Source organism: Motacilla alba, chromosome 1A (assembly GCF_015832195.1).
Source record: "Motacilla alba alba isolate MOTALB_02 chromosome 1A, Motacilla_alba_V1.0_pri, whole genome shotgun sequence".
NCBI classification, from domain to species: domain Eukaryota; kingdom Metazoa; phylum Chordata; class Aves; order Passeriformes; family Motacillidae; genus Motacilla; species Motacilla alba.
In genome coordinates, this window is record NC_052031.1 from 44,592,941 (window position 1) to 44,620,438 (window position 27,498).

At 36.0% G+C, this 27,498-nt stretch overlaps 1 protein-coding gene across 4 annotated transcripts in view; it reads right to left on the reverse strand.

Annotated features, from left to right (window-relative positions):
• The window catches only part of CDK17 (cyclin dependent kinase 17), a 90,324-nt gene that overhangs the window by 50,824 nt on the left and 12,002 nt on the right, over nt 1–27,498 (reverse strand). For 3 of the 4 annotated variants that reach the window (XM_038154792.1, XM_038154794.1, XM_038154793.1), the window contains exon 2: nt 2,758–2,906. In XM_038154792.1, coding sequence (XP_038010720.1) covers nt 2,758–2,875 — 118 coding nt within the window. In that variant the 5' untranslated portion in view covers nt 2,876–2,906. Of the gene's footprint in view, nt 1–2,757; nt 2,907–27,498 lie in introns of those variants that run through there. The other variant, XM_038154795.1, reaches the window with a different exon arrangement.

The following is a 27,498-nucleotide window of genomic DNA, read 5'->3' on the forward strand; positions in this document are numbered from 1 at the left end:
TGAAGAACAACTTTCTGAAGATTGTTGGTACCCCTGACTCTGATTCTCTGTAGATTAATATACTGGCACGCCTTTGATTTACTAGACAGTGCTTTTTAAGTTTCTTCAGGAACAAATTCAAAGCCTTTTAACTGGGCATATTTGTTTCTCTGTTCCACAGGGTAAAGGAGCTGTTTAGTCTTAAAAGCAGAACTAAGGAGATGGTTACTCCTGCCTCCTGAGATCAGCACCACCACAGTAAAGGATGCATTTTCAAGATCTTAATGAAGCTATCACTTATAAAATATTCTTCAAGGGACTACATCCTCTCATGTGTCTTAGTTGGATATTTACAGTTAGAGCAGGCTTTTTAGCACTGTGATTTTGTAAGACTCCAAGAAAAATCTTTCTCATTAAAGCACTCCTTTTTTAAGCAAATTGTGAGCCAACTGTAAGCAAATTTTTTTTAATGCCCACTGAAGGATTTTTTCCAGGCAATGTTCTTTACTAAACTGGTCTTTCACCAAAAGAAAAAAATAATTTCTTGGCTGTTTTTTCAACAATCATTGTTACCCAAACCCAATCCCTGTGGTCTGTCTGAAAAATACTCTTTACAAAATATCTTCATCTGTGGGAAAGCTAGAGCGTCCTTTAGAAAAGCAAGACTAGCTAGAGCAGCAAGCATTTTCCAACCCTGCTTTCTAAGAAAAGTAGGGTTGGAAAGGAAAAACAAAGGAAAACAAAAATCCACAATGTAGTATCCTGTTCACATCTGCAAGATCAAAGATGGCACAAGTACTAATAACTGCATTCTAGAAGAATCTGAAAAAAGGTAGCAAGTGTCAGTAAAACTTTTTTAAATGACATGAAATGATGAGTTAAAGATTAGGCACGGCAAAGTTTAGGTTCTTTGTCTTCTTTTAAGAGGTTCTACAACACCCTGAGTATATCCAAGAAGACTGCACTAAGGCATCAACAATGTTCTGCACATGTAAGCATAGCATATGTCATGATCACAATTTTAATAGGCAAGATTCCCTTGGGCCAATGAATTACCATGGAAAGTAAAATAAAAAGAGCACTAAAAGCTAGGTAAGCAATTTGCAATTAGTAACATTTTCTTGAATTGTATTTTTTACTTATTTTAACACTTTAAATATCAGCTGACAAGATAAGCTTGTCACAGTTTGGTGACAAGCATGCAGACATCCAAGTATTACTGTTTGGGATTATTCTCAGATAAATATTACAAGCTGCAAATGGTTTTATAGATGGCTTAAGAAGGCATAAGCTCATGCTTCTGTAAACTAGTTATTGTGTTCTTTGTCCCTTGAGCTGACACCCAGCACATGGTCCAGTTTAAGGTAAAATCTTTTTATTTTTCCTGTATTCAGTTTCAATGAATCAAGTCAGCAACCCAGTTCAGTACACTCATTGATGCTGGTAACAATTTTTTCATGCTTATTTCTCAGTGTGAAAGTAACATTGATTGCACTTATTTACATAATGAAATCAATCTTGCAGAAGTACATACAGGTCTGAAAAAATATACATCAGTAACAAAGGCAAATACAAGTGAAATCATGTGGCACAACTGAAATCATGTGGGACAAACTCAGTGTCTCAAAACGACTTCACAGATATCAGTGCAAAAATACTGCAATTGTTGCTGCAGAGTAGACCTGTTAGATCAACATATAAAAGCTTGTAATAAACCTTGTCTCCCAAAATACTGGGCATGGCCCATATTAAAAGCAGGACAACAGCAATGAATATACCAGGGATAGAAGGTAAAAAATGAAAAACGTTATTAGCTTTGTTTTGCCAAAGGTAAATTCTGCTTCCAAAATCTTGGTATGCAATGTATCTTGAACAGAGTTTTAAAAATCTGCAGGGCAAATTCCATTGTCTCTACCTCTGCTCAAATTTCCTGGCCCTGTCAATTTTGAATGGAAAATTCAGAATCCTTTATTGTTGTGAAGTGGGGCAAAATTGAAATTCAGATCTCTTGATAAACAAAAAAATTCTTAGATACCAGCAAAGCAAAAAATAACACTGATCAGCATTGAAGATGAAACATGACTTAAATGCTGCAGCCCAGGAAGCAAAACAAGCAACAAAACCTCTTCCAGTCATTATTACTGCAGATTGCATCCAAAAGCGGCATCATCACTAATGCGGACTTTACAGCAGCCAACACATCTATGGGATCAGCCAAAGACTTATGTAAGAATACAGAGACAAGCTGGTTATCCTGAATGTTTCTAGTCACCTTCATCTTGGTGAAGAGAAGTACTTCTGAGAGACATGAAGAGATGACAGAATTTAGACTACTGCACTGCATCACCAATGTAAGGTAAACAGTTTTATAAGGAATGCTTAAGCAAGTAGTCAATCATATTACTAAATAATGATTTTGAGAACAGACTGAATTTGAAGCCATATGAAGCTGATGTGAGACCCACTAAATCCATACAATGAATTTCAATATACTGCAAGAGCATCTGTAAGCCTTGGTGCACATGACATAAAAAGATAAATTTAGGTAGCTTTTGACAAAAGCTGTATAACAGTTCAATACCAAAGCAAACAAAACCAATATGTAATACCATATCGACCCGTTGAAAGAACTAGGGTAGTAGAATATAAGAAAAAAAAAAAAAAGGTTAGAGAGAAAATCCCTGGAACTGTGAAAACTGAAATAAACCCCAGCAATGTTCACTTGAATAGGGCCTGACAAAATTCTTACATTTTCTACAAAGTGAAAGATATGCTTACCGTTATCTTTGCTGCTGTTTTCTTCAATTGTCATTTGTTCTGCTAGCTCAGACAGCGATTCATCGATGGTCTGGCTTCCTCGCAAGGTTAAGGAAAGTCTTCTCTTAAATTTTTTCATTCTGTCAATATTGAGTCTGGCTTAAGGAAGCCTGAAAACAAAAATAAATAACAAAAAGTGAAAAAATATTAGTTAATCAGAAAATGAAGTTTAATTGACTGACATAAAAATGCAGGAAGGCTTACAGAAAATTGGGCAATATGCAAGTTATACTTAAAACAATATCCTTGAAGCAAGATTACTCCACTGGACTAAAGATGAATGTTTTGAGAAGTTGATGCCCATACACTTTTGCAATTTTTATTTCTATTTGGAAAAAAAAAAAAAGAATCTTTGGGTTTGTTTGGTTTTGTTTTAGAAAAACAGCTAACTTCATAACCAATTTGACAGTCCAATAATAAAGGAAACAGTCATCTGAAAACTAGATCAGTGTGTGATCTGTGGCTTCCTCCACAGCGTCTTTCCCTAATCCCACTAAGCAGGAGACTGTAACCTTTTCTCTTTTTCAGCCCAATTTTTTATGATGAAAACGTACCAAACTCCTCTATATTTTACCCTTTTCACAAACAGAAGAAGGGGACAATGCTGAAAGTCCTAAATACAAAAGCAGTTCTCAAACACCATCCCACCTAGAGACACAGGACAGCCAGGATCTGGTAACAATGGCTAGGATGGATGTTTCTCTTAAGAGTCAAGCAGTAGGATGGAACTGGGAACAAAGCAGGAGGCACTTTGTCCGTGGAAAGTTGTAAGCAAACAAACCATAATAACAAAGGTCAATAAACATGCTGCCACAAGCCTGAGCTGGTAAGTGAACTTTGTGGTGTGCCATACGTGTGCCCTTGCATAACAAGAGGCACAGCTCTGTCTTTCCTTACTCCATATGGACAGTTCACCCTTGATGTAATTTCTCAATAACTTGTTCATCTGCTCATAGATTCCAAAGAAACATGCATGCAGTATTCAACACAAGCACAGCATACTGAAGCCTGAAATGCTCATATATTTTCCCCCCTCCCATGAGCTTCTTTGCCTTCCAAAATTCGTAATTCACATACAAAATCAAATTTTCCTCAGTGTTCTCATTTAAACAGAGAAATGCAACAAGTAATATGCCAAAGATCCACATTTAACAACAAATTGTGAATACATTTTTATATTGACAGCGTCCTGTTAAGTATACACATTTCAACAAACTTACTCTTTTTTAAGCTGCTTCATAATAAAAAGGAGAACAACTTGGTAGAACAAATCTGAAAGTGGCTGCTGGTGGTAGCAGAATGCTTACATAGGCTAAACTTTCACAAGATTAGATTGTTTAGGACAGCAAGTAACACATTAGGGGTGGATAAAAGAAGACCTTTGGGATACGAGCTCCAAAGTCAGACGAACAGTGAAATCACTGGCAAAGCTTTCTCCAAGGGGAAAGAGGTGGATTACAAAACAGGGTAACTAATATCTTAGACAATCACAGCTACTATAAAGCAGAATTAGTCAGGCACTAGGTAGAGATACATAGGAAATAAAATATACTGCTAGAGACAGTTATGCCAGCAGTTTCTAAACTGCCCCTTTAATGCATTGCTCTATGTGCAATAAAGCCACACCTTAGTATGAATAATTTTACTCTCTCTAAGTCAAAAGCAGGATATTCTTATTGTTAAGAAACTGGATTCAGATAGCAATCCAAAGGGAACATTTACTGTTCCCGTTCAGGACCAGCCTACAAAGATCTTAGTTGAAACAGTTTTATTTCTGCCTTCAAATTTTTTCAAAAGAAATTGCCCATGTTCCTCTAAAAAGGCCAATTTTGTAAAAAAAAAAAAAAAAAAAAAAGGAAGGACACATCAGATATGTTTAGTTTTACTCAGTTCTCCCATGATGTTTTTTGAAGCCTGCATCTTCCTACCTGTATTATTCTCAAAAAAGGATACATGCAATTTTTAGCTATGTAATGCCTGAAAGCTACTTGACAGCACAACAATTTCTTCCCAATTTTCCACTTGGGCAGCAACTGAAAAAATAGGTGCCTTTAAAGGGAGACAGGCTGTTCCTGGTTTTTGATCCTGCAAGTACTTAAACCTACACAATTTTTTAATCAAAAAGAATATTACATTTAAATTAACAGATATATAGATTAGAAAATCCAGGAAGCATTCTAAATCTCAAGCTAATAAAAAAATCCCTAAGTATTTTGTTAACTATAATTACAACATTTCTCATGTTATGGCAGCGTTTCATGGAGTAATGAAGTACCATTTTTGCTAACATTCAGAATTAATTCATGGCTTGATTTTCAAATAATTTAACAGTGAAAAGGAATGAAGAGTGGGAATCCACATGTGATGGAATGTTTTCTTCTATTGAAATGTTATGCCAGCTTTTTAAAGGAAAAGATGCTCACCGATATAAAACCAAATTTTTCTCCCTTAAGGCACCAGTATTCTTACTAGTTCAGAATTGTAAAGAAGGAAAGAAAAAAAAAGGAAGTATTGAGTAGTATCTAGTACTTAGAAATGTCCTCTTTTCAACTTCTTTATTCTCATGGCCAAAGTTGCAGAACCTGCACAATCTTGGAAGTTTAAGACAAGACATCAGTGAACAGAGCTTTGAAAATATGATCTGTACAATCCAAAACTAACACTGGTTCTCTAAAATGACAGCATTTTCACAGAAAAGTCCAAATTGTCTGATACTCATTTTCACCAGTTAATAGTAGATGCATACTTCATATCTCCCTTTAACAGTAAATGTAGTTTAAATCCAAAATGGAGTTACTTGATTAGTAATATACATGTAGAAGCAATGTTTCCCCAAATTCTTAGTGACTGTGAAAATAATACACTTATTTCTATATTTACTTTTAGAACAGAGCCCACAGGCTTGACTATTCTATTCTGTAAATTTCTCTACTCTGAGTAAGTCATACCCAAATCAAGCATTTCAGATGTCACAGTAGATAGATGCATACACTTGAATGCAACTAATGCAAATTCTAGTCTTCTGCAGACAGAATGAGGACAAGCAATCTGATATGACACTATCTAATACAACCTACAAAAGCTGGCAGAGACATATTTGTTCAATCCTTATACTGATATGAAATAAAGGAAGCAACATTGTATGAAAGGAACTGCTGCTTCTTACAAACAATCTGCAGTCTAACCCTGAAAAACTGTTCTTTTTGTCTTTCAAAGTAATATAAGTTAATCCTTGAAAACAATGCTAAAATCTACCTTTTCTACTTTCCAACATTCACTGTCATTAACTCAGTTCACTTCACTAGTATTAAACCCCTGTCTTGAACCCAACATCTTTTAAAATTGATCTTTATAATACAGTTCTGAAAACAAACTCCATTTTTTTAAATGATCCAGGTAAGACTAGATTTACACAGATGTGTTTTGGTTCACTTTCTCTGATTCACACCAATCCTCCCCATAATGCCTGAAGGACAGCACTTCTCATTTAGCACATATCTATGTTCACAACACCCAGGCTGTACTGCAGACAGACATGAAAGCACTTTGATTCCAAAGCAGTAACTCAGCTAGATTCTGCACTCATACAGTCACCAAAATTCAGAGCTCTTGCACTGCCAATGGCTAACATTCTCAAAAGCCTTTCCACTTCCTTCAACTTCTCAGACTCTTAGTTTATTGGAAGTTTAAAAAGTAAGGCATTAAGATCTTCATACACAATTACCGTGAGTGCTTAATCCTTGTAAGTTTAAACAAATTCAGTTAAAATTTTCAAAACCAATAAAGCTATTTAACACTTTAAATTTCAGTCAGTTTATTTCACAGGGGTCACAAATACCAAAAACTCACCAAGATTTTGCTGATTCAAAGCCCTCTGAAGTCAAAGGGAACCTGTCCTTCAACTTCAATTAGCTTTGGATCAGTCTAAGTGCTGACTCCTCTATTTCCCTAAGTTATATTGCATTGAGGTCCATCTACATAGAGATTAAGCATTTTAAAATTACTTTTCCACTTAGACAGACACCGAAGTTGCAGCCAGACTGTCTTTACAGGCTGTTTTACAAGGCAGAGGTATTTTCAAAACATCTAAAGGCAGTTCTTGTTCTGGACAACTCACCTGTAAGACAACAGCTGAAGTGGGAGGAAATCAGAAACCCTAACAGCATGAGCAACAGCATGGATGCAGCACGGCCCTTAAAAGATGGGTTAGCAAACTATAGCCCAGGCACAAGACATCAAAGAAAACAGGTAACAGCACTATATATGAACTCCTTGCGTCAGAAAGAGAGGCCTGAAAAACTCAAGAGTGCTGCAAACAGTATTCATTACAAACAGAAATAGTAAACACCTGTCAAGGATATTGTCCCCTTATTCTAAAAAGAAAACCAGCTTTCCACTATATTAAACTGTTCTCAATCTACCTGAATTTAAAAAATAAACACAACCATTGATATCAGTATGCTGGACATCAAACACAGAGTGAATTAATTACAGTAATGAGAAATATATGGATAATTTATCCAAGATAATGGACAACCAGTTTGAGCACTCATAAAATTCACATATGGTACAGATGTACCTCCTTACAATCACAATTCTACTCTACAAGAATGGATTCCAAACATGGAATTTTAGTTATTGCATGTATTTTTTGTATTTGTCTCAACTCACATTTGTTCACATCAGTGAAAAAAATTGTCTACTGCATTTTTCCACACCTGGCCTTTGGAATCAACATGAGAATAGTAAACTAGACTCTCTTGTCAGGACACAGCTACTAAAAAAATTACTAGCTTTATGCTGCATTGGGTCAAAGAACTGACATGGTACAGATATAAGCGACACCTGACAAACAAGGCCTTTATTACTGATGAAAGAAAATAGGGAAGTCGAATACCTCAGCTTACTCTGCCCTCCCCAGTGCAACAAGGGCAAAAGGACCCTCACAGCTTTTTCCTTTATGAACAATATTCAATATGGAACTAAACTTTCCCAGTGAAGCCCTTTTTTATGAACTTACAGAATCACAGCCAAACAATTACTCAAAATTGGAGGTACAAAGGTATTTACAAAGGTTACCTTCTATTCTGAGGATAGTCTTACTAGTTAATATAGGCAAATAGCTCCTCCCTAAGTGAATGAGAGCATCTATATTCAGCTCCTGATCTAGATCATCAACTGGAAGAACCACTCCAAAGAGAGGAAATATACGGAAATTACCCTGTCCTAATTTAATTTTAAATATGAATACTTTTCCTTATCTTCACACCCCTCCCCCCCAATCCCTTTGCCTTTAAAGAATAATGAAGGACACAAATTAGTACAAGTGGTTTGTACTGTTTTTTTTTTAATTAATCTTTTAAGTAAAAATATATATATTGAACATTACTACAGGCATATTTAACTCTGCTACTGGTACTGAATTTAAAACACTGAAAACCACCAAATTTGCCCGAAAGATCAAATTTTGCAGTCCTTCTTTCATATCCTATGCTTATCTTCTTTCTCTGGACTCAAAAAGCTTTACTTAGGTAAGCATTGCAAGTTTACATTCTTTAAAATGTAGATGTGTATTCGCTCCCACCTAGATTCAAGCAATATCAAACAGCAAAATCAACAGAGATGTACTATTTGATAGATCTCCCTGGATTAGATATGTCATACTGATTAATAACTCCATGTTAATTATCAAAGGCTCTGTTCTCTCAACTGCCAAGTAAAAAAACACAGTATGAGTCTGGTTAAATTGGCTGACATTTAAGCCAAGAAAACAAATGAGCTGACTGGCAAAGCTTCTACACTTGCTGTCAGACTCATAAACTGAAAGACCCTTTTCTATTGAAGGGGAAGGCAAAAACTAAAAGGTTACATGGATGTAACATAAATACTACCAGACAGTCACAGAACTTCAGATCTCAAAAGATGTAATGAGCACTGGAAACCAAAAGCAAAGTCTGTAATTTTTTAAAGCTTTGATTAATCTTATTTTTTAAATTATCTTAATTAATTTATTTTATTTTATTAACAATCATAAAGCCTTAATGAAGCATTCAGGAAAAAATATTTTAAAAAAAGAGTTGTGCACACAATGCTTGATGCTCCCTAATACTCAGATTGTTTTAGCAATAGATTGACAACGTTGCACTATCCCTTCTGAGACAATCTTCCTCAGTCTCGCAAACAAGCAAGTCTTTGGAAGAACGCTGAGCAGAAAATTCCTACTAGGTTCAAGAAGACAATGTTGGTTCTAAGACTGAAAAGCATCTGCAATCTTTTGTGAGCCTGAGCAATTGTGTCAATAAAAGGCACAGTTTTCAAGGCTGCTTTGTTTTCTTTTTCCATCGCAGTTCAGGCACGAAATCAAACAATCTCACACCAAAGAACCTTCTCCCAAACTCCATTAGCTCTCAGCCCAGAACCTACAGTCCTCTAAGCATCTGAACTCCCACACCAGAGCTTTCAACATTTGCTTCTTATTTTGCTAACAAAAAAGTTTTACTTACGGCCCAAGACCTAAGGCAACAAAAAGCTTTCAACTTATTTTGAGGTTCTTGAATCAAGCACTAAGAGACAAAGACATCAGAGTAATACAAACTGAGATAAAAACTAAAGACACACCTGTTTGGATTTACAAAGAACAAGGCTACAAGTTTCTAAGCAGGACAAAAAAACCAGTTTGGCCTTTTTCTCTTAGAACAGAAATTAACTGCACTGAGGAAGGTGTTGAGGAAACCTTATGATGGAAATTAACCAGCAAGTGAGAACTCATGCCAGGAAAAAAAATTGGTAATTGTTAAGACTGCATATAAAATGAAGACTGATATGAAAAACTAAGTTTTCTTGCTCACAATTTTTCTTCCAAATGTCAAATTTTTGGTTTATTACTTCTTCAACTACTATACATGTTCTGTATAGCGTGAACACAAAAAAAAAAACCCCATCAAGCCACCCAGAAAGTCCTGACAGTAAAGCCAATCAGGCAAATGTAAAATCAAACCCTTCCATAATTACCTTATGTACAGCTCTGTGCCTAAGAATAATATCAAAGAGCCATGAATGGTTTAAAATCATACAGCTTTGGATGCATTTCTCTTACACTTCTATGTACATGCAGAAGACAAAAAAAACCCCAAACAAACTAGGAAAACCAAACTTTTTTACAGTAATTGACTGTTAGTTTTTGAATTATTTTTTCTTAAGGAAGAGTGATATAGCAACAGAGGAAGAGTTTTCACTTAGTGAATTAAGAGACCAATAAGCATCATGGTACAGAACACATTCTACAGTATTGATGACATATATGGATATTTTTCTAACAGATAACAGGCCACATAGAAGATCTGATACGCTGAAGGCATTACATAGAGACACAAAACAAGACATTAAGAAAAAAAATGGTATGATAAAACTGACACTTTTGAGACATTTAATGCCTAAGATTTTTCAGTCTCTTCTGAACTCTGTGTTCTTCTAGAGATTTCTGATGATAATAATGCTGTCAATGGTATAACTACTAGTCCTGAAATAACAGAGAGATAGAATAACTTCACCACAACTAAGAAAGCAAGTACTGACAGAAACAACAGCCTAAAACAGTTTCTTATAGTCAGGCTGACTAAGTTTAACAGCTGCACTGGGATTTTTCAAAGGTAATCCCAAAGGAGCAATAAATAAACTCATTCTTGCAGTAAATAATCCTTGAACTATGGTTCAAAAAATTGTTTGAATACATGAACATCTTTTACCCACACCTATAAACTTCTCTGATTCAGTATTTTTAAAAACTTATGAATTATTGTCTTTTCTTTCCTTCTCCAATCCTGTCATTGGTACAACTTCATAGATTCCTCAGTAACAGAAAATCTCTGAACAGTATGTCAATTACAGCATTTCCCTGCTGTATTAATTTTTACATAGCAGTCAAGATTGTCCCAGCATGGCACCAATTTGTTCTGTTACAGCATTCAGACAAATGTCTGTCTGAAGTGTTCATGCTGCCATTTAATGGTCAACCGAACGTGCACACGTGGATCATTTCAGTATTCATTGCCAAGGACACTAAACATGTAAGACGCTCTTCATAATGCAATTGATTATTTAGCTGACAACCTGGGAAAGAAAGAAGAGTTTTAACATATGTTTTGCTAAGCAGCTTTGCAAATAGCTGTGTTGGCAACGAGGTGGTGGCAGTATGCCCTACAAGGCAGAAAGGAAAGCATGAGGCTGCTTAAGCCAATTTAGTACCTCCACAGAAGTAGAGTACTGATCATTAGTGCACATCAAATCCAAGCTAAGACCGTCCTTAGACGGAGCACTATGATAGAACTGTTGTGTACCAGAAAAAAAGCCTGAAAAACTGCAGTTTTGCCAAAAGCCTGTTTAGCTTACTAAACAAAACCTGGGATCTGAAATGAAAACAATCTATGAACAAAATAAAGGACAGCAGCAAATGCTGTTAAGAGGAGATGACAGGGGAAAATAACAAATGCATAGGAAATAAAGTAAAGCAGAAGTGTCTTCTTCCACTGCAACAAGTTCCAGCCACTCTGGTTCCCACCACAACAACTACATGCAGACTCTTCTTCTGTCTTACTCCTGCGCCAACATCCCAATCCCAAATTAAGTCTCAATAGTGACAGCCTCACAACAGGTACTTTTCAAGGTTCAAGAAGTCAGGAAAAAGAAAAAAAAAAAAAGGTATGAATTTATTTAGACATATATAAAAAAAAAAGGCAACTGCCATACATCAAGCTGTCAAAACTGTCACTGTTGGCTCAAGAACAAGAACTCTACAAGGAGACTAACAGATACTAAGATTAAAGATCTCTCAGTATCACTCAATGTTCCTTTTCTTTGCCTTAGCAGATCATTCTTCCCTGCATGTCTTTTACACACAATCTTACATATTCCTCTTCCTCCAAGTATCTAAGGGTGTCCAGAAAAAGCTTCCCAGATTCTGAAACTAAGCAGAACAATGAAATTACCATTACGTAATCTGGGCGACTCTGGTTAATCAGTTTGAGAGGCCACTCCCCTCCCAGACTGAGCAAACAGTCTAGCACATCAAAGGACGCCTGCTCAAACTTCACATTACCTCCTTTTATTATAAACAATCCTCTACCTGAAGGGATCCAAGCAAGTTTTTTGGACCTTGAACAGAGACCAGACGAAGATTAAGAAACAACTACAAAAGGTTATATAGAACTGAGTCAGTGACAATACTTCCATCTTGACTCAGTAGAGGAGACAAACAGTGACCACTAAAATAGAAAATTCTGTATCTGCAAGTAAATGTCAGACCAGTAAGACAGCATTAGCATATAGGAAACCTTGGAAAGTAAAAAGTATTAATGTAAGTCAATAACCTTCAGCCCGACAGGAATAATTAGGAAACAAAAGCTGAAGGACACGTAGTCTTCAAATTTATTTTTAATAGAATTATAAAAAGGTAAAATAGCTGTGACTAATGCCAGGCAAGCAACATTGATACCATCAACAAAAACAGAAATTCTGTAGGATCCTCCTCCTGCAAGCTACATTTTAAAGGCAGAGTAAGGACAGGTGTATATTTTACTACAAAATTTCTATTAAGAAACAGTCAAAGAATCAAACAGGATGTACAGAATACTGTTTCCAAATATATATTTGTGCTGGGCAGACACATTTGCCCTCTTTTGTTTCTCATCAGAAGAAAGAAGTGAAATTTTATATTCATCTTCAAATAATTTCTTCCAAACTCTTCCACTGTCATTCTTCTGCTGTTAAAGCCTAATGCTTACACAGTCTCATCCTGGCAAGGACAAACAGTGAGCCAAACCCTTGCACAGCAAACTACTTTCCATTCTGGGTGTTAACTGGCTGATACTGCTATTAGTGCCAATGATCTGGATAAAGCTTCCAAACTCTTAAGATTTGTCTCACCAACAGAAAATGTTTAAGATCAACACTGAAAATAAATTTTTCACTTGGAAAAGTACTGGAGCAGTTCTGCTGTAAAACTCCATGGGAGGAAGAAAGAACCCTGTTATTATAATGTCACCAGATGACATAACTTTCAAATGAGTCCAGTTGAGTGAGAATCACAGAATGGCTTGGGTTGGAAGAGACCCTCAAAGGTCACTCCAGTCTAACATCCCTGCAATAAACAGAGACATTTTCACCTGGACCAAGCTGCTCAGAGCCCCGACCAACCTGACAGTGCATTTCCAGGGATGGAGTGTCTACCACCTCCCAGGCAAACTGCTCCAGTGTTTAACCACTCCCAGCATAAAACAATTCTTCCTTTTATCTACTCTGAATCTACTTTCTTTTAATTTAAAACCATTATCCATTGTCCCATCACAACAGGCTCAAGGAAAATTTGGACCACTACCACTCCACAATGACAGAGACGGCCAATTCCTTCCTCCCTCTCCTGCTACATTCCTTCAGCAATTCTGTTCCCATAATGCTTTTTTCTTTCTGGAATCTATGTGCTGGGAAGTACAGACACAAAGACAATCCATGCTACAGCAGCACTAACATTCAAACCTAATAAGCCAAGTGTAACAGCAACAGATGTTACCTTAGTAATTTTATTTTTTTTTTAATCTATTTGGTTCTTTGTTCCTTAGCCTCCTTTGGAACACCCTGGTTGGTTTTTCTCCGTTTTCAACCCTTAAATATATAGTACTTACCCTCAATATACAAAATCCAACTGATGTCATCTGTCATCTTGTAGAGTAAAAGATCATGTTTTGACTGATATAACAGAAGGCCTGTTGCTTTAAAAGTTTGGAACAGGCTACTCTTTCACCAAACTACTATTCTATGTCCAGTACTTGAGCTGATCTTGAATTACACAGTTCAACAGCCTTAGAAAACAGTATCCTTTTGCCAAAATATTCTTTAAAATAATATTACATGCATTCTAAGGGAAGCTTGTATTTGCGTTACCACCCAGGTATGCTGCCTTTCAACATACCAAAGCAAGCTGAAGAGTAACCAGAAATCTTCCCACTGCAGTTTATTTCCTTTTGGTAACTAGGATCCATAAGTTTGAAATTAAACAGTCCAAGAAGCTTCTAGCTTTCACTTGTAGTACTTGTAATTCAGATTTATAGCTTTACTCTCTTTAAAATTAGTCTATATTACTATTTAATAAAACACGACCCAAGAAAAGACCTTCAAAAGAACCAGCCATCTGTCTCGTTAGTAAAGCATAAAATAATCAGTTGCTACCATATTTAAGTTGTGCATTTTGAATAGTTTCAGCACAACACCTGATAACTACATATATCTTAAAAGTAAATAAAGCAAGCTATGTGTTTTTATTAAGAAAAACTAACTACATTTGCTCTTAAAGAAGGTTTCTTAACTAAAAACCAACAAACCTTTAAGATTCTAGTTATGCAATTATTTCACTCTTATATTCTGATGAAAACTTAAGAATAAAAATCTGCCTGACTGCTGCCATGAAATGAGTCTTAATTTTTTATCTCCCTGGATTCTACAGTTTTTAATACACTTTTGTAACAAGACTCAAGAATGAAACTCCTCATCAGCTGAAGGGTAAACCAGAAAGGCAGAGGCTTCCACTAGTAGAGACATGACAACTGTTTATTGAAATAAACTACAGGTTTGCTTCACAGAGAAACAAGATATGCATGCACAATTAGGAAATTTCATGCTTGTATTCAGTAACAGTGAGCAAACCTTGCTAACTACAAAGAAAGAGTAGTTTTAAGGAAGGCTGGGTCATAGCAACCATGCAAGAGGGAAATAAAAAACTGAATTTTCTCTCTACTGAACTAAGCATGCTGCCTTCTGTTGAACTTTTGACATGCACTCTCCTTTCTGCCATTTCTGATTTTAATAATATGAAATAAACTGCTGGATTGCCAATCAATATGCCACCTAAAGGTATATTGTATATTCATACAGCAAAGGAACTCAACTTTTTCTTCCCATAACGTGGTTCATGTTATATAGGTACTATCTCTAACAATAATCCTCTAAGCATTACCATTTCTTGCATCAGAATGACTCACTGGAACAAGCCATACCCTTTGACCAAATTTACTGGAATTAAGCACAAATCTGAAGTTCTATTTCCAGATCAAGTTACTTTAAATGTATTGAATTTAGAAATTTCACTTAAAAAATACTACAGTTAGATATCAGTTGCCTGGATTAATCTCATGGACTCTTTTTAAAAAACATTCTTATTATTGTAATTTCAAACACTTGGGACAATCTCATTCTAAATTTATTGGGATATTTGCGTCTTTTATTCCACACCACTGCTGAAACTTACGACAATGTTTCTCCAAGGTCCATCTCTGAACACAGTATGTCCCTAGCACAGGTTACAAGGAACACTTCTTGAAGGGATTTTACCAGGGTATTTAAATGAATTTTAGATATAATCTAGGGGGTTCCCAGCTCCTCAAAATGATTGTTATTGTCTCTACAGCTCAGATTCTTCTTTCATTGTGACGCTATGGTGACTACAGATTGTAAGACATCTACTTTTAGGTTTTTTAATTCAATTGGAAATAGAATTCACCACAGAACAAAAACAACACTGTAATACTGTAAGATAATGAATCTTTACAAAAATCCTTTCAGAATGTCTGAAAAGTTGTTTTTAGAGCATCCATGAGGGGAAGGACTTGGGGGTGTGAGTGAATGAGAGACTCAATGAATCTTGTCAATGTGCACTTGCAGCCCAGGAAGGGCTGTACCCTGAGACGTATCCAAAGCAGCGTGGCCAGCAAGGCAAGGCAAGCGATTTTCTCCCTCTGCTCTGTTCTGGTGAGACCTCACCTGAAGCGCTGCATCCACTTATGATGAGGCCCCTACCACTGTGGGACCTACTGGAACAAGTCCAGTGGAGGGTCATCAACATGACCAGAGGGCTGGAACACCTCAGTCTCCTACACGGAAAGGCTGAGAGAAGGCTCTGGAGAGGCCTTTTAGTGCCTTCCACTACATGTAAGTGACCTACAAGACCTACAAGAGAGCTCGAGAGCGACTTTCAGCAGTGGCATGTATTGATAGGACAAGGGAGAATGGCCTTAAAGCTGAAGGAGGGTAGATTTAGATTTAACAGTCCAAATAAATACTTTAAGGGTGGTGAGGCAGTGGAACTGGTTGTCCAGAGAACTTGTGGACTACCTCTGGAAGTGTTCAAGGCCAGGTGGGATGGGCCTTGAGCAACCTGGTCTAGTAGAAGGTGTTCCTTCCCATGGCAGATGGGCTGGAACGAGATGATCCTTAAGGTCCCTTCCAACCCAAACCATTCTTTGATCCTACAGAATCAAGAGAGCTTTGGATCTTCACAACTTAGCTATCTCTACTGTTGGAAATAGGGTCCAAAATGAAGTTATTTATCATGAATAGAGATAAAATAGACACAAATTGTTATGTGGTTATGAAGTATTTCCCATCTGAATTTATTAAGAGCTTTATTGAGAGCAGTAGGAGAAACTTTATGATGGCAGCACATGTGGCAGGCATGAAGTTCCTTCTGTCTGATGAATTGCAATAGAAACATAATCACCTTTGCTTTATACAAAAATACAAAACATACTCAAGTTAATGAAAGTGAAGATGGTTCCCAAGAAACAAGACCAGATTTGATAAATTAAACAGGGCTTGCTAAAAAAAAATAATTTCCAGAGAAATAATAAGTAAATATATATATAATCTCGGTATACTGTTACTGAAACCAACCAAACAAAAGAAACTCAGCAAAATCTCAAACAAAAATCTTTGAAGGTGGCAAGCAACCAAGTAAACATAAAAGAACTGCACAGAGGATAATGTTCTAAACACAATTCTAACCTCATTGTGACGTCCACTTTAACAGCTCAACCTGTACTTTGCAGTCCACATTATAATTTATATAAAAGCTAATTCAGTTGTCTCTTCAGCTTATCAATTTCCAATTCTGTTATAGCATATAAGCTACTGAAGAGAAATTATGTCCTATCACTATGCAGTCTTAGTGAAAAGAAAAAAATAATTACCTATTTTCATTGTTAGCATCATACCAACATTTAAACATGTACTAAAAAAGACTGTGAAGCAGTACATACAAGTTTTTTCTTGTTAGGAAAGTTACTCTGGAATCTACAAATTAAAAAACTGCAATAAAACAAGTTCTAAAGCTAAACACATACCGATGCTTCCATTTTAAAGCAACTATAGCCCTGGAGAATGAAGCCTGAGCAAGGAACCGCAATGGGCAATGAGCGACAGATGCAAACTGAAATGATAAACCAGGAGAAAGTGAAGTAGAGAGAAGACTCACAAGGTATCGAAAAGCAGTGCGAGAAAGAACTAGAGTAAGCCGTATGCAACAAGTTCTCTCACCAATAAAGACGGAGAATGACAGAGATTTGATCTACATTTCAAGACAGTAACCAGGGTATTAGGCTGCTTAATTACTAGATCAAAAGCTCACACATTCACATGATGCATAGCACTAGAGTTTTCCAGCTTTTCTGTATGAATTTGTTCAAAACACTCTAAGCGTAACTCTGTTTCAAACCTACGCTGAACAGAGGATCAACTGTGCTACCACAGCCACCACAAAGCTGAAAAGCAGCATTGTTGCATGCTCTGATCAAGTCAACAGAAGTGTTATTATTTGCTTACACTTGATCTGGATCAAGTTTGCACCGATGGGTTATCCTGCAGGGAGAGTAATGAACAAATCCACTATTGCTGGAGGTGCAGCTGGCAGCTGAGGTACAGAAACCCATAAAGAGAGAGCTGTACTGACAGCTTTCCAGAGTAAAACAGCAACCACAAAACCCTATGGCTCCCTAAGCAGCCTTATTTCACACATCAAAGAAACAAGGATTTGCAAGAAGTCCACTTATGGGTTAACATTCTTACTTTGTATTTTGTTTTAAAAAAACTTCTCCACCACTGAGTAAAATTTTTCCCACTTTTTTATTTCTATTGTTGACTTAATTACTCTTCCACTGAAGTCATTAAAACTCCCATCAACTTCCCTAAGGACCATTAGGGAACCTAAACCACCTCAGACTAAAAGCCTTGCTTTAAATTTTATTTGCAAATGGAACTTTTCAAAAGTTTCCATCAGGTCATGAAATTTTATTGTAAAATATGAAATTCTGTTTTCCAAATCTTTACTTTCCCATTTCTCAAGTGTTTTCAAGAAAAAAAAAAAAAGTTCAATAATCACTTCTTTTAAGTTTAAGAACCAAGACCATCTTGAAACTAAACCTCTGTCTTGTACAGGAATAAGAATTGTTCAGTCAAGATACCATTTTCCTCTTTACTCTGACAGTGTCATAGTTTTTGCTTTTTATTTAACTTTACAAATTAGTCAGAGCTCTATGAAGTGTCCAGCCTCAAGAGGTTATTCCTTCAAAAATCACTCCTAAGAAGGGCATAAAAGACTTAAGGACAAAGTCTAGGCTAGTTCATAGTTGTGAAGTCTTCTTATAAAAATAATGCAAGAGAGAATAAAAGTGATAATATATCTTCATGCTATTGAAAAATAAGTTAATTATTTGCCTCATCTAATTAGTGACCCCTTAAGTGCTTACGTCAGATTTCCCCCTTTAAAAGGGAATGGCACACAAGATCTCCAGTACTTCAAAGATCTCTGGTTTTCTTTACTGAGGACAGGAAGTCTTAAGTCAATGCAGTGTTACTATCTCCTAAAAATAATCTGAACGTTCAGTCAAAGGAATGATGACTACTGATACCACAGAAATTGATCTCAATCTTCAGAGACACAAATATATTAAGTAAGCTCCATTTTGGTACGCTCTTCATTTATTCCATCCTCAAAAACGGTGGAAAGCCCAAAAGTGTGGTGAAACAAGAAGTCAAGCCTTGGGAAACTGAAGTAAAGAATAAAGTCTAAAATGATTTATCAAAAGTCTTCAAAACACAAAGACGAATCTTGTTTTATTCAGAAATAAGGTAATATTCAAAATGGTTTTTTAACAGAATTGTAACTCATTCCCTGCAGGTAAATCAACAACAATTTCTTTCCTATTCAGAAAGAGCAAAAGACAGAGATGATTTATGAGGATGCCAGCACAAAACCAAAAGCTAACTCTTACACAGAGTAAGAAACACAGAAGTATGCAGACCTCTTACTTACACTGTCTAGGTAAAATTTTCCATGTGTCCTGCAAATAAGTTTACTGGTTTTGGTAAATCAGATCTATTTTAAAGCAAAGGCATAGCACTTGAAAATTATTCAGTTTTAATATCATGTATACTTTTCCTCTTGAACAGTTTGCTCTGAAAAATTAGTTTTTCTAGTCTGTTTTTAAAACTAGACTTTCTTGCCTGTAAAATTAATGTAGTCCTTTAAACTATGAAGTAGATCACTAGCCAGACATTACTCTGCCATCTGTTGTCCAGTCTTTTACCTTTGATGGCCTTAACTTAAATTTCATTGAGTAGAAACTACTCAAAGTAAAAATAGTAAAGTGTGTTATTATTTCTAATTGTCTTGTATGCTGCAAAACAGTTCCTTAAATTTAAAATAACAAAAAGAGAAAAGTTGAGAGAAATATGACTCAGCTAATTTGACAGGAACATCTGATATCCTACATAATTGTACCAATGAGTATTTATAACTGGTTTTGAAGCAACTACAACTAAAATTCCTGATACAATAAGATACTAACCTGCAAGGAATTTTTGTTTGACTACATAAAATATTATATACATATGAATACACTGACAGTTGTACAACAGCACACTGTTTAAGCATACATACTGGAATTCATTTCTTGGAAGCAAGATTGATTCTTCTTGTCTATGAAAAGTAATACACTACAGCAAAGGGCTGTATATCCATCACTGGTGATTCTTCTGTTTACTTTCACAATGCTTCACATTTTTTAAAACTATTTTAACTTCAGTAAAGGAACAAGACTACTTGGAAATAAATGCATTATTACTGAAGGTATAGTTATTTGAAGTATTTGCAGTATTCTATCCTAATATATAAGAGGAGGTATGGCTAAACAACAGATGGAAAAAATATGTAGCAGCACAGACACATTAACCAACTACTTGATCCCTGGAAGTAGACAGTCTCACCATTTTGCCACAAATGGATAAATATAGCAAGAAAAAATATTGGTATGAAAAAAATGTAACTTCACTGTACTTAGATGCCCACTGTTGAACAGTATGCCATCAAAAACAGTACTTCTGGAAAGAAAATAATGTAAACAATGTATCCATAAGCTAATCTTCAAAGAAAGATTTGCTCTGGATAAATGTATGCATCAATCCTCAGTTCCCTGTAGGGATCATTTAACTCATCCAGTAAACAAACTGGGATTCAATGCTAGGATCAAAGTTTTCACGGAACTGCAACACGAAACACGTTCAAAATAGTTACAGATCAAAGTAAAACAAAGAACAGTATAAAGTGGTCAATAAGTCAACACTACAAAAATACACTCATTTTTCCTGACAATTTTCAGGATTGCTTATCTAGCTGCAAATTCAGCTACTTGTCCAACATCGAAGCATAAAATATGAATGTTCTTCTAGAATGCATTTTTTCCATCTTTCCCCCCATTATCTATTCTATTATTATTTTATCTTTTTAATAGGCTCAATAAATATTAGAGCCATATTTAGAATTACAGAACAGGCCATTCTATGACTCTATGAATCTTAGAATGTTTGGGTTGAAAGAGACCTTAAAGAATATCTAGTTCCAACTCCTCTGCCATAAGAAGGACTACCTTTCACTAGACCAGGTTGCTCAAAGCCCCCTCCAACCTGACTTTGAACGCTTCTAGGAATGGGGCATTCACAGCTGCTCTGGGCAACATGTTCCAGTACCTCACTATCCTCACAGTAAAGAATTTCATCCCAATATCTCATCTAAAATTATTATCAATTTTAACCCATTCCCCCTTGACCTGTCACTACATGCCCTTGGAAACATCTCTTCATTTTTCTTGATGTCATTTTTCTTCAGATACTGGAAGGCTGGAATCAGGTCACCTCAGAATCCATTTTCCAGGCTGAACAACCCCAATTCTTTCAGCCTTTCCTCGCAGGAGAGGTGCCCCATCCCTTTGATCACCTCTGTCCCTTCTCTGGACTTGCTCTAACAGATCCATGTCCTTCTTGTGCTGGGACCCCAGAGCTGGATGCAGCACTGCAGGGGAAGTCTCATCCGAACACAGCAGAGGCAGAATCCCCTTCCTTGTCCTGCTGGCCACACTCCTTTGGATGCAGCCTAGGGCACAGCTGAAGTTCACATCTTGCTATTATAACAACGGAAGAAAGTAAATGCATTTTACAGGTGCTCCTAGTCTGATCCGGATTCCATTATGATGGACACCGCTCAGAAAAGTATTTTCAGAATCCTGAGTATGCCTCAGAGGTAGCGAAGTTTTTTTGTGTGTTCATCTTTTTCTCTCCTTTTTTTCTTATTTTAATAAAAGCATCAAAAAAAGGAAATTGTGAAGGCTCTTGAAACTTGTGTACAAGTTGAATCTGGCTGTGAAGTAAAAACCCCACAAAAACCCCAGGGAATAATCCTCCAACCTTTCAAGTACAATGAGGAAGAACATTGACAATGGATTTAGTCTCTCAGCCCTAAATGATCTCTACAGAAAAATTCTCATGCTTAAGACAGTCTTGTTTTTTAACTGCATGTGTTTACAGTACCATGAGTGCCTTTACAAAATCCACACCACTAAGCCAGCATCATTTAAAAATACCCTCCTTATGTAAGAGTACTTTAATATGCATTTCTGCTGTTTAGCTTACTCTTCCTTGTGTGTCAAAGCTTACTTCTGATTGCACTGAATAGGCGAGGGATTAAGCTCTCCTGAACTGCTGAAGGTAACCTTTCTGGATATAAAGAAATAGATGCAGTCAAATAAGCAAAGCTACAATGAAGATTTGAAATAAAAAGAACAAAATGCTAATCTGTGAGAGGCTCTTACTGAAAGCATCAGAAAGTGACTACTCTCTCTCTCTACTGCTTAAATCCTGACAAACATTTTTAGCCATTTTTCCCTTTTAGCTTTGATTTTAAAAATTCCCCCTTTCATGCTAGCCTAGTTTGTTTAAACATCAGCTACAAATTCTTATTAGAAATAAAAGTAACCGAAATAGCACAATTACAAATGAAAAATTGCCAAAAAATGGTAAGAATTTCACAGATCTATTTTTAACGCTGAGAGATGCTACGCGAATTACGTAGGAAATCTTACCCTTTTCAGGATACGTAGGAAACGTGTGAGAAATCATATCATTTTTCTCAAGCTCCCAAACTTGAGTCAGGTAAGTTATTGTAAAGAAGAGCTAAATAAATTAACAGAGATCCTAGCAAAGATATACACAATCAAATTATTTGGAAAAATAAAGATCACATTTGATTTAGTTTTTCTGGTGAAAATATGTAACTTGCAAATCTAACAACTTGTAACTTAGCAAATCTGAACTATTGAATCAATTTATCAACCAAAAAAATGTTCAGCCCAAGTCCTCATTCCCATGAATCAATAATTATCATGTAGACTGGAAAATCAACAGAAATGTGTTAATACTTCACCTTAACCTTAAAAAGATGAGTTTTCTGAATCTAAATAAATACCAAAAAAACCACACAAAAAGGAATACTTTTTCTTCCCTCTCTATTTTTGATATTATCTGTCTTTTCTATATAAACTTACATCTGAATTTTGCCATTAGATTGCCAATATGAAAATCAGCTAAAGGTAAAACTCATTATGCTTGTGGACACTGCTCTCTAGAGAAAAACAAAATAACCAAGCTAACAAATAAATAAGAAAAAGGCAAAAGTGGCTTCCTGAAAACCAATTACTTGGCTTTCCAGACTGGGGAGGTAAGGAAAAAAAAAAAAAGGCTTGGTTTACAGGCAAGAAGTAAGGAATTTTCTCATTCAGTAAAGTGTCAGCAACGCCACACTACCTATTTTCTAACATAACTCCTACCAATGATTCAAATGTAGATTGTGACCACTTAAGCTCATACACTTGCCTAATAAGGATGTTTTAAACTGTCTACTCCCACAAGAAAAAAAACCCTACTAGGATAACAACAGTGGAGAGAAAGGTATATCAAAAGGAGTTCCAATATTTCTCCCCATGTAATATTTTGATACTGCATATTTCAGGACTGACAGTGAAATGCTTTCATTTTAGATTTGAAAACTTGTAATATGATAGTAGGTGGTGACAAAATTTCTAAAAATCTCACAATTTTCAAACAAGCCCTTGCTTTGCACAGCCTCAGCAAACATCTCAACTTCAGCATGACACGGACTATTTTTATTGTGTGTATTTATACTGTATTTCAAATGGTACAACAAGTTGTTGGGGTGAGAGGGAAATAAACATTCACTGACCACTTGCTGTCACAGATCATGAAACAGATTAATTGTTGGAAAAAACCCACTGATTCCAGTCTCCAAATGTTGAAATCAAATGGAAGATTGAAAAGTGAAAGGTTTTTAACCAGCAGGGAATAGAAAACTTAAAGTCATGGAGGGAGATGGCTTGTAAGACTTCATAGAAAGCTTTATAACATTTTCTGCAGCCACTTCCAATGAAAGGCTTCTGCCAGTAGCAATGTGCATACCAATTACTCCAAAGCCAGCTCAGGTATCAGTGCTGCAGTGACTGCAGTACACAGAAAACAATGAAAAACATATACAATCCACCACAAACTATTTCCCCTCATGCTTTTGTTTAAATTGTTGCCACATATACTGCCCTCACAATTATGCTGAGGCACAAACAGAATTATAAGCTTTCACAGTTTAGGATTTTACTGAGTTTTTAAGTGCCTTAGCCTATTGCAATGAAGCAACCAAGGTATCAGGTGCTTCAGAACTGCAGGTAGTTTTCCATTCTGCCTTAGTCAAATGTGTAACATCAATAGATGCACGTATCCTCTGCCCAACAACATAGCTGTTGCCTGGCCCCCTGAAGATAGCTCTACCAAGAAGAGAGTAATTTTCTCACCTAAAGAAAGAACTGCTGTCTTACAGAATCAGTGATTAATCTGGCCTATTTGTTCTCACATTTACTTTGATTTTAGCTTCTATCACTTTCTAATTTTCTCTTTTTTCCCTGTGTGTAGGAGGAAAGCCTACCCTCTGCTGACAAAAGAGGCAGTAGGATGAAGCCATTACTCATGAACTAACAAGACAAGCTCCTCTTCATAAAGCAAGAATTTGAGAGAACCTCACCAAGGAGAAATACACACACTTTGCTTTAGTGGCAGCAGGGATGAAAATACATTTTGGACTCTCCATGATGCCTCTGCCATCATACACATCTCACATGCTGAAAATCTGGATAAGAAAGCACAAATGCTGTACGTGTATTCAGAGCATGTTTCCTAGACTCATCCCAATTAGTTCCTTCCCTTCCGTTTCCTATCACTTGAATAAAAACATTGGGAAAGATCCAAATAATGACATTTTGACAGCATAAAAGAAGAGACAGTCAAACATTACTAAAGTAAATCCGAAACAAAGAAAGCATGAAGGGACCTCTTTTCCCACCACCTAATTCCCCATTATATGCTTCCATGAACTTTATTCAGGTCCTTATAACAAAGATAGTACAATTCCCACATACAAAAAATTTTATAGGTATAGATCAATTATCTTCCCAATAATTAATCTGTACCTGCAACAAACTCGAAGAACTTCATTAAGCATGAAAGACTAGGAAAAAGAAACCTGAACCTGCAAACCTAACTACACATAGCTTGCAGATCTCAGACACACGTAGAGGACAGCACTCATGCACATACATTTATATAAACTGCAGCTGATAAAGCTATGCCTGAACAGCAACTTCCCCCTTCAAGGAACAATTAACAAAGTTACATAGTCAACTTCCCAAGTAAAGTAACTAAACATACTATCTAATAACCTGCTAGAAAAAGCTTTAAGCGTTGAATTAAAAAAAAAAAAATTAGCTACTTCTCTCAAATTAGATATCAGAAGAAAACAAACAAACAAAAAAAAAGGCAGAGTTCACATGCCACGATGCCCTAGGAATAAGACTGACTGATCCATATGAGCTGCCCTTTCCCCCACATCCACCTTCCACACTTCTTTATCACTCTAACCAGACTTTAAAATGAAAAACTCTGTAATTCTATCAAAGAATCTCCCCTCTACAAGGTTAACACAAGTACCATTGATTTGCTTTTGAAATATGTATTTATCATTAAATTTGAATTTTAAATATTCAGATCTGATTAACAAAGTAAAGTTAAGACCAACTCTCTTTAAGCCTAGTCTTGCTACACATATTGTCTACTTGCTGTGGAAATCTATTACAACAGAGTAACACAAACCATGTATACTGCTTATTCCCACTCTAGATTAGCTCTTGCTTACTACTGAAATATTACAGTTATAAACAAGTACAAAAGTCAAGTAGAAAATACTTTATTAGAAATTCCAATATAAAGAAAATTATAAAGGCCCATGAGTATCCTAGCAAGATGATGTAAAATATCAAAATGCAGTAGTAAACTTTCATTTGGTAGAAGACTTTTGAGATAAAAACCCTGAATCCAAAGAATAATAAACTAAGCTACATGTGTGGCATCCTGCTGCAGTTGGCATCCGCAGAGTGCAAGAAAATTTTGTAAGGCAAACTTGAGAATTTATAAACACTTGAAATATCTTGTATCAACTCTTTCAAAGAAGCATTACTATATTGTCTTCACAGTTAAGGGGTGCCAAAGAATTGAAACAGATACTACCTGTCATACACACTAGCAGGACACCTAAAGCAAAACTTTCCATTCTCAGGTGTAACAAGCAAATCCATGTAAATACCATGCAGAACACCTTGTACTTCACAATAAAACATAAGCAAGAATAGGGATCAGAGTCTGCTACTATCAAACTCTATAACTCTAAAACAGTATAACTCTATCTACAGTTCAATAAACTTCTGAAGCTTAATTTCTCATGCAATTCATGTTTTACAAACCACCAGCAAACATTCTCATTGAATGCATTTCCTTAAGACAGTACAATAAGCCCAAAAACCAGCTTTTTTGGATATGACTTAAAGGACTGACATAGTTTATTTCACAATTTATTATGATAATTGAGAAATGGTTCAAAACAGTTTAATTATGTATTGTATTTGCATTACGCTCAGATGAAGGAATGATGAATCTGACTTCATATTCTCAGAAGGCTAATTTATTATTTTATGATACTATATTATATTAAAGAATACTATACTAAACTATACTAAAGAATACAGAAAAGGATACTTACAGAATGCTAAAAAGATAATAATGAAAACTCGTGACTCTCTCCAGAGTACGACACAGCTTGGCACTGATTGGCCAAAGAGTGAAAACAACCCACACCAGAAACCAATAAATCAACCACCTGTGGGTAAACAATCTCCAAACACATTCCACATGTGAGCAAAACAAAGGAGAAGCAAATGAAATAAAACTGTTTTCCTTTTTCTCAGAGGCTTCTCAGCTTCCCAGGAGAAAAATCCTGGGCAAAGGGATTTTTCAGAAAATGTGAATGTGACAATTATGTATTACACTAGCTGACATTTATTAAAACAAGATGAGGTTATGCATTAGGTGTAAAGGTAGAATAAATGTTTCTCATTAATAAGACTGGTAATGAACAGGTTTTCACTTCATTTATGACCAGAGTCAAAGTATCTTTTATGAGAATTACCTAATTTAATCACCAAGTCAACTAAAAGATCTAAGGATTTCCCTTCGTTTTGTAGTATACTACATGCACTTTGCAGAGCATCCTGGAGGACAAATCGAAAATGTGCCATTTTTGCAATGTATAGGTCTGATGAACAGCAGTCTGACACAATAGTGCTTAGGTCAATGAGCATATACAGGAAAGAGCTTTGCAGCAAATAACTCATGTAATAAAATGAGATGACAGAAGGAAAGCCATGGTGGCCACATCACTCTCCATGGCACAGCCAGGCTTTAAAGAGCCTGGTCCCCACCATGCCCTGACCCAGTCAGTCTCATACCCTCCAGGACAGGAATATCACTCCCAGATGCCTGTACTCTGAGAGAGGCATGACCTCTTGTGAAAAAGACTCAAACTTGGGTTTTAATTCAGATTATTTATGTTGATCTGATTGTATAAATAAAAACACCTAGCAGACATTGCTATTCTCTTAAACCATACTAAATTAAGGTGCATCATTTTCTCAAACAGTTCATCACATGCTACAGATGAGGTTAATTTTAGCAGTTTACCATTTCGTACAAAGCAAGTTCACTTCCCCCTTTAAAACAAACAAGTAATTTTGAATAATGACCAGAAGCTGTTTAAAAGCCACTTTAACCCAACTAGATGGTTAATACTGCTATTTTGAGACTGGACATCTAAATTGGAGACATCAGTTTCTTTCAGAAAAGAATAGTATTTTTAATTTATTTAGTGCTTGTATTAAACTTCTACTTTAGCATGACAAAGACTTTAATATTCTTTATTTGCACAGCAGGTAATTTCAAAAAGTGGTCCATGCAGCTGAGAATGTAAACATGGAGATATTGCTGATGACAGCATTTAGGTCTTAGGAGAATTCATTTACTCTCACAAGTGCTGCTAGACAATTCTGGGTAATGAGCAGCGAAAATACTGAATGAAGTATTTATGATTTACACAGTATAAATCAT